Here is a 14,363-nt window from a genome sequence, read left to right on the forward strand (position 1 = left end):
TTTTGTTTGAATTTTGTTTACATTTAAATCATAATATATCTTCATATCTAAAATCAAGCATTAAATGTTAACAGAACATAGTGAAACATATATAAGTGATAATTAGAATAATCAAGACCCAAGTTAGTGCCAGCTTTTGTTTCAAAAGTTGAAAGTTTTCAATAAAAACTAAAACGATAAGCACTTGTGTTTAGTAAAAACTCGAAAAACATTAAATGCAAGTCTTCTTTTGTTCGCTAGTGTAGGGTTTCGTATATTTTTTCGCGGTAACTATATATTATGTTCATTTGCAGTTGCGAGTTCAAATCGAAACAACGTACTATCGTTAAGAAGCACAAAAAATAGTTTTTATTTAATTTATTAAGAAATTAGTGACTATTTAAAACATATAAAATGGGTGAGTAGGCAACTGTGAATAAGGCAATACTAAAGGAAATACTTCCAAAAATAGTCAAACATTTTAGGAGTAAACCAAACTAATTGAAAGTGCCATGAATAAAAATATAATATATATATTTCAAAATATATAAAATTTTTACTGCTGCTTAAATCAGTTTGATACAAAATATTTATAATTGCATATAACACCGAAAAGTTATTGTAATCTAAAGAAAAAACCTTGATAGATTGCTTTTAGACTTTTCCAATAGAAAAATGAGTGTATAATTTATTTTTGATGTCAATTTCTTAAAAAAAAGTGAAAGTGCTAAAAACACAAAAATTTCAATATTTTTACTTAAATTTGTTAAGTTAAAATTGTAATTTGAAGTACTTCTTCTAAATTGTTCCACTAATTTCTAAAGAAGCTAATATACATACTTACGTGCCATTCTATGTTTTGTTTTTGCTTGTGATTTATGATGCTTTTAAGCTTTTAACTACATATATTTTATCTTATCTCAAGTTTCAATTGCTTTTATCAAATTATGTGCAGTTTCGCTGTCATAAAGTTGTGAGTTTTGAGAGGTCTTCGACATGTTTTGTGTACGTTTAGTTATTTTTGGTGGTACCCCTAAATATCATAGAATGTTCTATAAATTTGTTTTATATAAGTATAGTAAAATTAACAGTTTGTTGTGAAGACAAAAAGTCTCAGTCAAAAAGACTGAATTAACTGCAACCACTAGAAGAAATAAGCATCAGTAACATTAGCCGATTTCAATTAACTACTCCTTAAATCTTTACTCACTATTTTAAGGGGTTACATGGATTTCATCGAACAAAAAACGCCTTAAATGAAATATTTTATTCAAACTTTTAATTATTCTAAAGATATATAATTGATAAAGATTTTGTGAAATTTTCAAACGAAAATATTCAAAACTCGGACATTACGACGTCATTTCCGGCAGTCCCTCAGAAAAAAGGTGCTAGGATGAGAAAAAACACAAATAAAGTGAAAATTGTATTTTTGACAGACGTTTAAAGAAAAGCGTAAATTTTGGTGAAAATGTATCGAGTTTTTTTGTATTAAATAACTGTAATTGAAAGAAAATAATTGTAATTGAATTCAAAACATTGTAAAGGATATCTTGAAGAGCTGTGTAAATTTGATTAAGATCGGTTGAGTAGTTCGCGAGAAATCTTGTCAACCGACTTTGCAAACACAGTTTCGAGATAAACGCGTTTAAAGTTTTAAGTCACTATATACATAGCTGAGCTCGAGCATGCAACTTTTCAAAGCTATATCTCCAAAACTATTACTGGAATCAACTTGAGAATTTATTACAATATTCTTGAGATGTTATAGAATTAAATAAGACAATAACAATTTTTTTGTTTTTTGAAGCCGTGAAACCTATGTAACCTCTTAAAGCTTTCAGATCAACAAACCGGTGCAGTTAAGAGCCTTTTTTTTTACCGGAAAACAATAAATTTCAAGTGACATCTGGATCAGCTGCTGATCTCTCAAAACGAATTTATTTTTTTTTTATACTATTTTCCATGATTTTTAGTAGACACATATATTATGTGCTTATGTTTTGCAAAATCAACGGTATTATAATTTTATAGCCACGCCTTAACTTGTCATAAACAAAATGGATAAGTGTGCAAACATATATATATGTATATACCTATGTAAACAGTTAAGAGTGTATTTGTATGTCCTCTTACGGTGGCTTAATATTTTCAAACGGTATCTTTGTGCAGTTTTCATTATTTCTTTTATTATTGACTATTTTATGATTACTTAACTGAATAACAAGTTGATAAGGCGTCTAAAAATAAGCAATTGCACTAATTCCTATGAATGTTTAACAGTTTTGTGTACAGAAGAGTTTTAAAAGTGATAGATAGACAGTAAGCTTACATACATAAAACTGTGTGGAAACTGTACTTCAATTAGCTAACCGGCACATGTATTAATCAAGCTGTATTTCACGATAATATTTGTGCAAATAATATTTCAACATTCAATCATACATAAGTATGTACTTATGCGTATTTATTAAAAAATTATAAAAATTCCTTCTTTTTTTTGCAGGCGAATTCACATGGGTTTCCACAAACATCTACAGCGACTTGCCACCCTTCGCCATGCATGCCGGCCACGATTCGGATGGCGATCCAATCTACGTTGGACGCGCTTACCACAACGGTGACGTCTTGCCAGCCAAAATTGTACCAAACAAACAGCAAGCGTACGTGGCGTGGGGCGGTGAGGAGATCAATAAGCAAGACGTCGAAGTGTTGACTGGCCAACATTACAACTGGGTACCTGCCAACGGCGGTGGTGTACCACCACATGCATTCCGCGTCGGTCGCACAACCGACGGTGAACCGTTATATATTGGACGTGGCCATTGGGAGGGCAGTCTAACACCTGGCAAAGTGCATCCATCACATGGCTGCCTTTATATACCATTTGGTGGACGTGAACGTCGGCTCGATAGCTACGAAGTACTGGTACAACCGGAGACTTGGATAAGCTCGTCAGGTCCCAATATTGTACCGGGCACCGTTCATGCCGGCCATGATGCCGATGGTGATGATATCTATGTGGGACGTGCCTATCATGAGGGTGATTTGTTGCCTGCTAAAGTTATCCCCAGAAAGGCTTGCGCATATGTTCCCTATGGCGGTCGTGAAGTTGTCAAGCATGATTATGAATTGTTAACCGGTTACGGCTATGGTTGGGTACCCGATGCAAATGGTTCGGTGCCACCAGGCGCGGTTATTTGTGGACGCACCAGTGATGGTGAACCACTCTACATTGGTCGTGGCCACTATGGTGGTAGCTTCACACCCGGCAAAATTCATCCATCTCACGGCTGCTTGTATATTCCTTTCGGTGGTCAGGAGATAACCCTCAACAATTACGAGGTTCTGGTACGCGCCTAAAGAACTGGCATATACCAAGTGTCTCATGTTGTGAATAACAATATACACATAACTCAAAAACTCATAAGCAATGTAGAATAAAGACGCACATTCACAAAAAATAAATAACATCAAATTAAGGAAACGTCAATATACGTTTTCTAGATACTGTAACTTTTTTAATAAATAAATATAATATTTGAGTTAGAAAACCAAAGTTTTATTTTACGCATTTATTTTCGTGTCTTTCAAATCAGGCATACAGGCATACCACACTTAAATTCTATATATAATTCACTACAAAAATGTTTTTTACCTTTGTAGAATCGATTTTGGGAAATTATAAAGTTTCTCATATTTTACATATTAGTTATAAATAATTATAAGTTGCGATTTTACTTAAAGTAGAATAATAGACAAAAATGTACATCAACGAAATCAAATAAGAGCAGTGAACATATATTATTTATTATTTATTATACGTTTTCTGCAATATGTCGCTCCACTTGAAAAGCTAGCCTATACAAAACAATAAACTCGACAATACCTATACCTATACATATGTACATATTTATCTGATAAATCAATTTTTCTTATTGTTTTGCTTGAGTTGTAATTTGGCTCATCAATCATAGTTCAAGCTTAAGAAACCCTTATTGGAAAGTGTGTACAATAGTTGCATATTTTTAGGCGTTTGCACAATATTTCCGCATTTGCACCTATTGAAGTCCAGTCTTATCAGTTCCAAACCCATTCATACTGACTTACAGCTTTTAATACCGAAACAAGCTCCCTACCCTGTAACCCAAATATCCATTTAATACTTGGTTAACTTTCCAAGAGCGCTGCCAGAGGCTTCAGTTAAAGTTGCTATGAGTTTCTTAAAATCGAATTGACAAAACTAACCGAAAGTTTTGTGTGCGTGTGATTTTCATCCCTTTCCTACGCACAGGGCTTATATGTTGCACGGGGTGTATTTGTTAGTTTCCACGCTAATTTTTTCAACGTATTGGAGTTTCGGTAGACGTCAATTGCTGGGTTGACCCTAAACTACTTCATTGATACTTCAGTTTTCAAAGGAAAAATCATTAATTTAGGCTGCATCTATAATACCGTATACAGCTACATAAAAGAGTACTTATAGCATAAAAGAGTACATATAAAATCTTTTTTTGTTGATTTTGATCGATCAGTTTTATGGCAGCTACATACCTACATACATACATTGTAATTTTAAAAAGATTTTCCTTTGGTCGCTTTGGTTCCGATTCTCTCGTCAATCGAGTTTCTGTACATTTTATAGTATGTACTGACATTTGTGTGTATAAAATATATATCTATATCTAAGTTATCATATTGTGTACAACTTTCCAGGAGCTTACATTTACATCATTTAACCAATATACAAACATCCGTGCGATAGGTGAACTTTGCCGGGTGTCAAACTGTTGGCATGATAACCACGTCCCACATACAACGGTTCACCAAGCCTAGTTTGACCATAGCTGACTGCACGGCGGGAATCCAATGGGTAGTGGTGGCCAGCCAATACTTCAATATCGCGTTTGTTCACTTATTCACCGCCCCACGCTCCAAACGCTTGACTCTTGTTTGGCATAATTTTAGCAACAAGCATATCGGCATTATGATAAGCGCGCCCAACATAGATTGGATCCCCATCCGATCGTGTCCAGCTTGTACAGCGAAGGTAGGTAAATCGGCTGCGATTGTTGTAGAGAACCAGTGATGCTCAGCTGTTGGTAAAGAAAGAAAGCGGTGACCGCGACCGGTAAAAAAATAGTTTAAGTTAAATATGTATGTATGTAAGTTTTATCTGTTTTTATATGAGTATACTACAATCAATTTCCTGTTATAAATATATAAACACCGGTAGTTAACTGTGCAGTTATGTTAGTTTTACGTAAAGTTTAAATGCGGCTTTCAAGTGGCCATTCATAGGAATGAACAATTAAAGCATATGTATGTACATGTATGAGTATTTGGTATATGTATTTGTAGACATTTTCACACAATTATTAATAAATGCCCAAAAAACCTAAATGGCTATCAAATCACAATAAAGTTGAAACAAAAAACGCAAAAAAATAATATTCCATACTTGTATTTTGCATTATTGGCAAACATATTAATCATGTATACTGACTGTAAATTTTTTTACATAAATGTTGGCCGAATGTGCCTACTTCTGAACCACATTTAGTTTGAAATTTTTTAGTAAAGTTTTCCAAGGTGTAGTCTTTTATCGAATTAAATACAAAAACAAATATGTATACCTATTTATTATTTTTTATCTAATAAAAAAGTTATTGCATTATCCTTGGAAACTATTACCGAAAGATACCTCACATAAATATTGGAAAAAAATTACAAATTAATTGGCACTTATATCTCTTCAGGTGGCAGCGATGGGTTTTGAATTTAAATTAAAATTTTTTTATAATATAAAATTTATTTAAAATCTTTTAATTATATTTATCATAAAAACGAAAAGCATAAAAATTTAAGAAAAATAAAACGTTCCAATATTATCCTCCACCCTCATTACCCACCCATTTCTATCGTCGACAGACGGACAACTCGTCACGATGATTATTTATATATGTACTTATATGTATGTACAAATATTTTATAGGTCCTCCGACATTTACTTCTGGGTGTTACAAACTTCGTGGCAAACTTATATACACTGTTCAGGGGTTCAGGGCATAATAAAAAATTTTCTATGTATCATAATTGCTTTATGAAAAGTTGTTAGTTACGCAGATATAACCAACCACCCCAGATATAGCACCAAGTATCTACGCTTGATGATTGCCGCCAGTGTAATATTTCTTAAGCCACTAGTGTACCATAAGAGTTTCATCTGTTGGCTTGATATTTTTCATACTTTTTCCAACGAAGTTAAAAAAGATAAGGCGTTCAGATGAAAGAGAACAAATGTACACAGGTGCACTACTAAATATATACATGTGTAAATCTACATGTAAATAATTTAAAATATATAAATATATACTTTGTATACTTCAAAAGCTTGAAATTTGTAAACTTTTGTATGCCAATAGCCTACAAAACTTAGTAAGTTATATTGGAAGAATTTTCTGTGACATGTTTGTTAGGTTTCAGATATGGCAATTACTGTGTGCTGCTTTAGGAAGCAAAATGATCGGTCTGGTGATTTGGTGAATACTTTTCTAAAAATTTTATTTCTAGAATTAGGTACCGCTTTATCGTATTTTTGGGGTCTCTTTTATCAAAAAAACCGTACTCATGTGGCATAATAAATATCATCGGCGATTAACTGCATATATAACATCGGAAAACTGTATGGAGTTGCTCTCGAAATATGTAGGGTAGCATTGAGAAGATGTTAGCAGAGAACATACAACAATAATTTCATGTTCTCTGATAGACGACGCTCAACATATGTATGTACTTATTCGCTGGATCGATTTAACAAATTTTATTTGATGTCTGCAGGCCTGTATTTTACTCAAACGCAGGCTATAATTAAGAGATATGTTAAAAATACTAAAATATGTTTTTTAATAGTCATAGTAAATTAAATTCACTTCGCGCGTTTAATTCTAATTGAAATACATATGTTTTCTTGTACAAAAACGTACAAATGCATAATTATATATATCTGTATATTTATATGAATAGCACAAACATGTTACTGCGAAACATTTTATAGGTTTCATATGTGTGTTCATTAATGTACATATGTATGCATGTATACCAACACTTCTTCTCCGACTTTCTTCGCTCGTCAAGCGAATGTTCATATGCACTTACATATATTTTACAATACTCGCCCAAACCGAATAGCAAGGAAATATTTTTTACTCTCATTGTTTTATCGCTCTCGCTGTGCCTCTCTTTGGAGGTGTGTACACTATCCTATATATCTTCTCTCAGCCCAATATTTTATGTGAATTTTGGTGGATTTTGATTGGCTGACGTTAGCCAATCGACGGCTCGCAACAGAACTCAATGAACTTCCACTCAAATGAAGGCTTGTCATTTGGTAGTGTTTTCATCGGTATAAAGAAAGTGGGAGGATTAGTTGACAGACGATTGGTCTTGGTAAACGAATGAAAATTTGTATTTCGAATGCGAGTCAATGAAAAATTTGTTGAAATTTCTTTACAATTAAATTGATTCATGTTCATGTAGTCGATGTATGTACATATGTACATATCCAATCTACTAGTTCAGTAGCTATATTTATTATGTGATGGAAAGTGGTTCGTTTCGAGTCATGGTAAAAACTTGGATTATTTCGCTAATCAAAGAAAATTACTAAATAAGCTGCCTTCTTAATGCCTAGATTAGAATTTATATACTTTTCATACAATAAGTAATAAAAGTTAGTCCTGAAAAATAATTTTGAAATGAAAAACTTGACAAATTAAACAGCAACAGATAACACATTTGTCTACAACAGTGGGCTGTATTTCTGAGGTCAAGTCGGAAGGGAAATAAGCAAGCTTTATATTTTTCATATTATGTCAGATGTTCTTGAGAACAATTAGCAACTAACTGTTTCTAAACTGGACTTTTTGTCTACCTTCAAAATCCATTTTAAGTAAAATTTTCTGATTTGTTGATTTTGTTGTACTCATAACCAACATTCAGAGATTTTTTAGCCTCGAAGCATCGCAGCTAATTTGATTTCCCAATAACAAGTAATTTAAGCTTCTCCGACACTGTCATATTATAAGCAACCATGACAGTTTTGCTGATGCTATTCTGTTTATTGATTTTGATTATCAAATTGCGGATTCGAGTTTTTCCCTAATTACAGTTTGGTCTTGACTGCAAAAGCTTCTTAAAGTCGACAATAGAATAAGGTATCTTAAAGGAATCCGTCCGTTGTCCGTCTGTGTATACGCGAACCCGTTTCTCAGTTTTTGAAATATTAATCTAAAGTTTTTTACACGTCTTTTTTTCTCCAAGCTGCACATTTTTCGGAACGGCCGATATCGGACCACTATAACATATAGCTGTCCTTATATAAAAGTTTGTTTTATTTGACAATATATCTTCACGAAATTTGGCATAAATTATTGTCCAACACAAAGCTCTAATCTCCGAATATATCATATCGTTCACTATAGCATATAGCGGCCAATCAAACTCTTCAGTCAAAATCAAGATAAAGGTACTTGTACACCCTTTTATGTTTTAAGAAATGCACATGTGAAGGGTATTAAAGCCTCATTTCAGCCAAAGTTTACGTTTTTTCTTGCATTCATCAGACAAATTTAGGAGTACAAGAGAGAACTTAAATATATGTATATGTATGATGTACTTTTCATAATTTAGTGGTGCCTAGTTAAGTCCTCATATGTATGAAAAACAATTTGAGTTTGAACTGGAAAACATGATGATGGTGCCAGTATGGGTCTTATTACTCGCAATCATGTGTAGGCGTGTTTGCCGTCGGCAAAATGGACTACTTGTTATAACAGTTGATGTATAAATTTAGTTTATTAATCTAAAATTATTTCGAAATGTTTCAGCATAAAATAAGAAGAATTTTCAAAAATAGGTTATTCAATTTGAGCCATGCCTAAATGGTTTGAAAAAATGAAATAATTTTATTTTTCTTCATTTTATAAATTTTGTAACAATGATGTGTTGAGACATGTAAAAGTTGGTATGTAGCAGAACTACAAATTATTTAAAAATTGTGGGCAAAATGTGGATACTTAGTTTTATTCTTACATACATATGTACATACATATATCATATAAGCTATAAGTATGTGCGACAGCTCTGCAGTGCAAATGCAGTGCATAGTGATAAATATTCGAACAGCGTTCAATATAAAAATAGTAAATATTTTTTAAATAAAACAGTGAACGAATGAGCGTTTGATATAATTAAATAGGCTTAAAATTTTAGTTAAACTATATTTATTATATTATATTTAACAGTTTTGAGCCATCATATTTCAACACACATGCACTGTTGAGTTGCCGGCGGTAATTTAAATGAAAATATGCACAATGCGTTTAGTTATTAAATGACTTTATAAATAAAATTTAAGCTTAAAATTTGATTTATTATTATTTCAAGCTTCACTATTGACGATAACAGTAAAACTTTTTTTCCGTTTCCGCGTAAAATTTCGATATTAAGAATTTTTGTAAAACGATAAGCTGCTTCAATATCAAATCGTGGTTTCAAATAGAAACATTTTTTAATATCTCGTATAAGAAGAAGAAAAAAATTAGATACAAGGATTTTGATCGATCAGCCACATTTTATAGTGGTCTCATAACGATGGCTTCGAAATATGAGCAGCTTCTTGGGAAGAAGAGGAACCTACACGTCCTCGACTCAGCTCGTCACGCTGATCAATTATATACATATTAACATATATGTATGTATACTTTATTACAAACTTCGTGTTGCCCGGCAGCTTTGGATGTACATACATACATAGATATATATGTACGTATGTACCGCAAATATTTTATAATGTGTATTTTGCGGAGATACTCGAGCTGGGAATAAATAATAATTGGAATAAGTGGGAATAGCAAAATGTCGAACTAGAAGGACATAAAATTAAAGATTAATATACGCGTGTAAATATACATACATATGTATATACTATGTATGTATACCCAGTGACCAAGAGAAGAAGAGAGTTCGGGGACAATTCAGCTCAGCCCGGAGTTCTCAGAGGGAAAGAATTTTGCTGATTTTTTGTTCAACAATTCATTACGGCCATTCCCGGGCCGAGTCTCTATACGGCCCTATGCATACCTTATGGCAACAACTTTGTGGACTGCGTAAGCATAAAAAATCAAAGTTCTTAGTTTTCCTCAAGTAACTCTGGTTGGATTTTTTGACTTTTTTTGACTTTTTTGGAACACTTTGTATGAAAAAACACGATTTTCTGCAAAAAAATATGTTGTTATTGTAAAATAAAATTATTAACGAATTTGTTAAAGCTGGCGAAAATTTCAAATATATGTACAGAAAGAGTTTTCAAAATTTAAAAAGATCTGTTGCAGTAGTTTTGAAGTTATGACGTTCACCGACTTTGAAAGCGTAGTTGTAAGGGAAAATGTTTTAAGGTTCTGAACACAAATAAATTTACATATTATATAACATTCAAACCGTCAGGTATGAAAATACTCGTAACTTAGTCAATTTCACTCTAATCGCCTTGAAAATTGTTCAACAATATTATTGAGGTATTTGCAAAAATTAAAAAAAAAATAAAAATTTATATTAATTTTCCCCCATCTCAAAAAATTTAGTTGGTGTGAAGGTTTTATGATTTTTGAAGTCAAAAAACAGTCAATGTGTACATAAATAAATGAAAACCCAAAATTCCCATATTTTTTCAAGCATTGATGCGCTTAGCACCTAACTGCTAACAACTAAGTGAACCAACAATCAATTAAAGAATGGAATCATAAGAAGAAAGTAGCTCTAACTTCACTTAATTACATCAAGCGTATGTATGTACATATGTATGTATGTTCAGAAAACCATTTATATAAGCATATCAACTCATTCAAATAGAAATACTAATCGAGGATAATGACAGAACGAACACTAATAATAACGCATAAAAAGTGTTTAAAGCACCACAACAACGAATATGAAATATGAAACAACAACAAAAGTTCACTAATAAATTCGGAAAATACGACACAGCAGTAAACCAACATTAAAGAGCGAGTAAATCCGCAGTAAGTAAAGGCTATGCGAACAGAAGCTCAATGGTCATTACAAACATGCATACATATGTATGTAGATATATCACTAAGCAGCATTAACAACAAATAGTCTGAGTGAATATTTAGTGAACAGTGGAGAATGGCTCAAAATTGTGTAGACTGGGGTGGTTTCGAGTATCTAATACCCGTAATGTTATCCTCAAAAGAGAGATTGTAGCCAGACGCAGTACTGTCACTCGAGGCATACATACGCCAATGCGAACGCACAAATACAAAAATACATACATACACAAGCATACACAATCCTACATACCAAACTAAATATCTAGTTGAACTATGGCACTTGTGAGGCTCTTACCCCGAAATGAAATTGGAGAGATGAAAGAAGGCACAATCAACCAAATCCAATATGAAACATTGCAGCAACAGACTTAAAAGGCCATACGTACCCTCATGTGTGTACTTGCATACATGCACACACGAGTTTTTAATGATGTCAAATTCAATATCGACGATACAATGTTCCTTGTTGTTCGTATTCAACAGTGCAATAAAGCAACATAACTGAGAATCGGAATGAAGCAATAATCTGGAAGGCAATATGCAGCAGCGAACACAATTGTAGCCACAAAAAAACGCTGAAATGCTGACAATAAAGGAGCGTGTGTGCCTGTGAAAGTGCACATATGTGTGTGTATGTATGCATGTACACATGGCAAAGCAGCTATTTCATTGATCTGTGATCTGTGAGGCCTAACACGTTACTATCGATATCAATTGGAGTTATAGGGCCGATTGAACATGACATGACGTAGACAGAGCCAGGAAAATTAAATTAGCTAAAAATTATAACGGTTAAAGTGTACATTACATAAATGTTACCACCACATCCAAAATAACATTTTTATAACAAATTGAATAAAGTACCCTGTAAAAAGAAATTGTAGGTTCTTTTGAAAAAATGTAAATATTGAAAATACAATATCAAAAACATCGCAAAGATTTGTATATTTGTTAACAGCGTTATTTACAATTTTGTTTTAAATTGTATGCAAAGGACTGCTTGTGTGCTCCCTTAACCTTATCCTACTTCCACAATAAGGTACACCTTCCGGTTTCCGCTGCTTGTGAACACTACATGCATACATACATACATATGTATGTACATACAAAAATACCTTTTTGATAACGTATTTCATATTCAGACATACTTACACTCTTATAACCTATAAATATATAAATGTATGTAAAAATTTTCTTACTTTATGTAAATGCAACCCTGTAGTTGGTTTCTTTAGCGAGTGGAAACGCGAAGTGATTTAATATACGGTTGCCTATAGCTCACCATTCGATAAACACGCGTGCTACGAATGCACAAACGCCCAACAAATATGCCGGCAATAGGCGTAAGAGGTTACATGCAAGTAAATCAAGTACATACATATATACACACTTACATACGTATGTACTAACATGAAAGTACAACGTAACTATTTTTGTGTGGATGCATATATTAATTCTTTACATTTTACATTTTATGAAATATATTTACTTACTTATATACTTACATATGTATTTCGATTATGAAGGTACAAATTTTAATGAAATATCGTATAGATATATAGATAGAAATATTATATATACATGGGTATATGCACACATTCATATGCATCAACGTCGAATCACCGAATACCCTGCAACAGCACAAAGTTATCGACTCTTACACGCACATTCGTAAGGTTTCATGTATATACGGCACACACATACATATACTCGACACATACATACATATATTACGAGCAGTAACCCAAAGTGTCGACTGTCGCTCTACCACAAAGACAAAAAACTGACAGCAGCAACACACAATACTGACAGTATACACAACACACAGTTGAAACAGTGGCGGAGTGTTTAAAATTTTCGCTTGGGGTTGGGTATTTGAGTACAATTCTTCACAAACTTGAAACAAATTTCTATGTTTTTGAGTTTTATGAGTTGTTTTTTTTTTACATTTACTGATATTTAGAAACACTCTTATGATAAATATATGTAGAAAGCGATTTCTCTTTTTAATTTTTGAAAATCTAAATCACCTAAATTTCAGTTAATAATATTAATATTATTTTTGATGGAGTAAATTAGTATATTATACAGAACATAATTTTGGTTGCACCGAAGTTGTAATACCCTTTGCAAATAAAAAAGTTTCCATAGAAGATCTTGGTTTTGACCGGTTAGTTTGTATGGCAGCTATATGCTATAGGCGATCTGAACAATTTGTGCTGAGAATGCAGCGTTGCTTTGGACAATAACTGGTGCCAGATTTCGTAAAAAAATTTCGTAAATTACAAAAGTTTTCCATACAAGAACTGGATTTTGATCGAACAGTTTATATGGCTGCTATATGCTATAGAGGTTCAGTCTATACAATTTATTCAGAAATTGAATAGTTGTCTTAAACATTAAACCATGCCAAGTGTTATGAAGATATCTCGTCAAATACAAAAGTTTTTCATACAGAAACTTAATTTTGAGCGTTCCGTTTGCATGGCAGATTTTTGATATAGTAGTCCGATATCGGCGATTCCGACAAATGAACAGCTTCTTGTGAAAAAAAGAACATGTGTAAAATTTCAGATCGATATCTGAAAAACTAAGATACCAGTTCACGTATATACAAATAGACAGCCAGATCGACGCAGTTCGTTACGCTGATCATTTACTTATTTTTAGGGTATAATTAAATGATATGGATTTAAGATATAACAACAAGAAATAAAGTATTAATCTTATTTGATACTTAAAGAAAATTAGCACCTCAAATAAATGTATGCATATATACAATAGTTAAAAAAACCCCTAATACAGCACGCCACTGCGCAACCTACAGCAGTACTTTAGTAGAATTGTTAGCGGTGGCCGACGGGTCGTTTGGCTAAGAGTTGCACCGGCTGACGATTCAACGTCGCTCGTTAGTGAGTCGAATAGTGGGAAAAACAAAATACCGACTGAGGGTAACTTCTACTACAGCGAGCCTTTCTGTGCTGGTTTTCTGTAGCTAGCGAGCTCGCTGGGAAAGACTGAAACGTTGTGCTGGTGGTATGACTACTTTAATGTGTACATTCACACAGCCAAACCTATTTACATACATATTTATTTGTATGAATACTGTATCTGTATACGGGTCGCTGCGCTGCTGTGGCTGCTACTTTCGATCTTTTTGTTGTCAGGTAACTACATATTTGTATTTACATTGACTGTAGATATGTATGCTCTTATATGCATGTAGATGTGTATTTTTATGCAATAAACTGC

At 33.0% G+C, this 14,363-nt stretch overlaps 1 protein-coding gene and 1 long non-coding RNA gene across 2 annotated transcripts; both read left to right on the forward strand.

Moving 5' to 3' along the window:
* Nucleotides 1-252: 252 nt before the first annotated feature.
* On the forward strand, nt 253-3,538 carry LOC106626865 (uncharacterized). Its single transcript, XM_014246742.3, has 2 exons — nt 253-397; nt 2,486-3,538. Exons 1-2 carry the CDS (start codon nt 394-396, stop codon nt 3,340-3,342), a joined length of 861 nt encoding a protein of 286 aa, XP_014102217.2. The 5' UTR covers nt 253-393; the 3' UTR covers nt 3,343-3,538.
* A 1,456-nt stretch (nt 3,539-4,994) lies between these two features.
* On the forward strand, nt 4,995-5,382 carry LOC138857004 (uncharacterized). Its single transcript, XR_011395987.1, has 2 exons — nt 4,995-5,110; nt 5,171-5,382. It is a non-coding gene; the product is annotated as an uncharacterized lncRNA (long non-coding RNA).
* Nucleotides 5,383-14,363: the final 8,981 nt, after the last annotated feature.

Source organism: Bactrocera oleae, chromosome 4 (assembly GCF_042242935.1).
Source record: "Bactrocera oleae isolate idBacOlea1 chromosome 4, idBacOlea1, whole genome shotgun sequence".
In the NCBI taxonomy this organism is placed as follows: domain Eukaryota; kingdom Metazoa; phylum Arthropoda; class Insecta; order Diptera; family Tephritidae; genus Bactrocera; species Bactrocera oleae.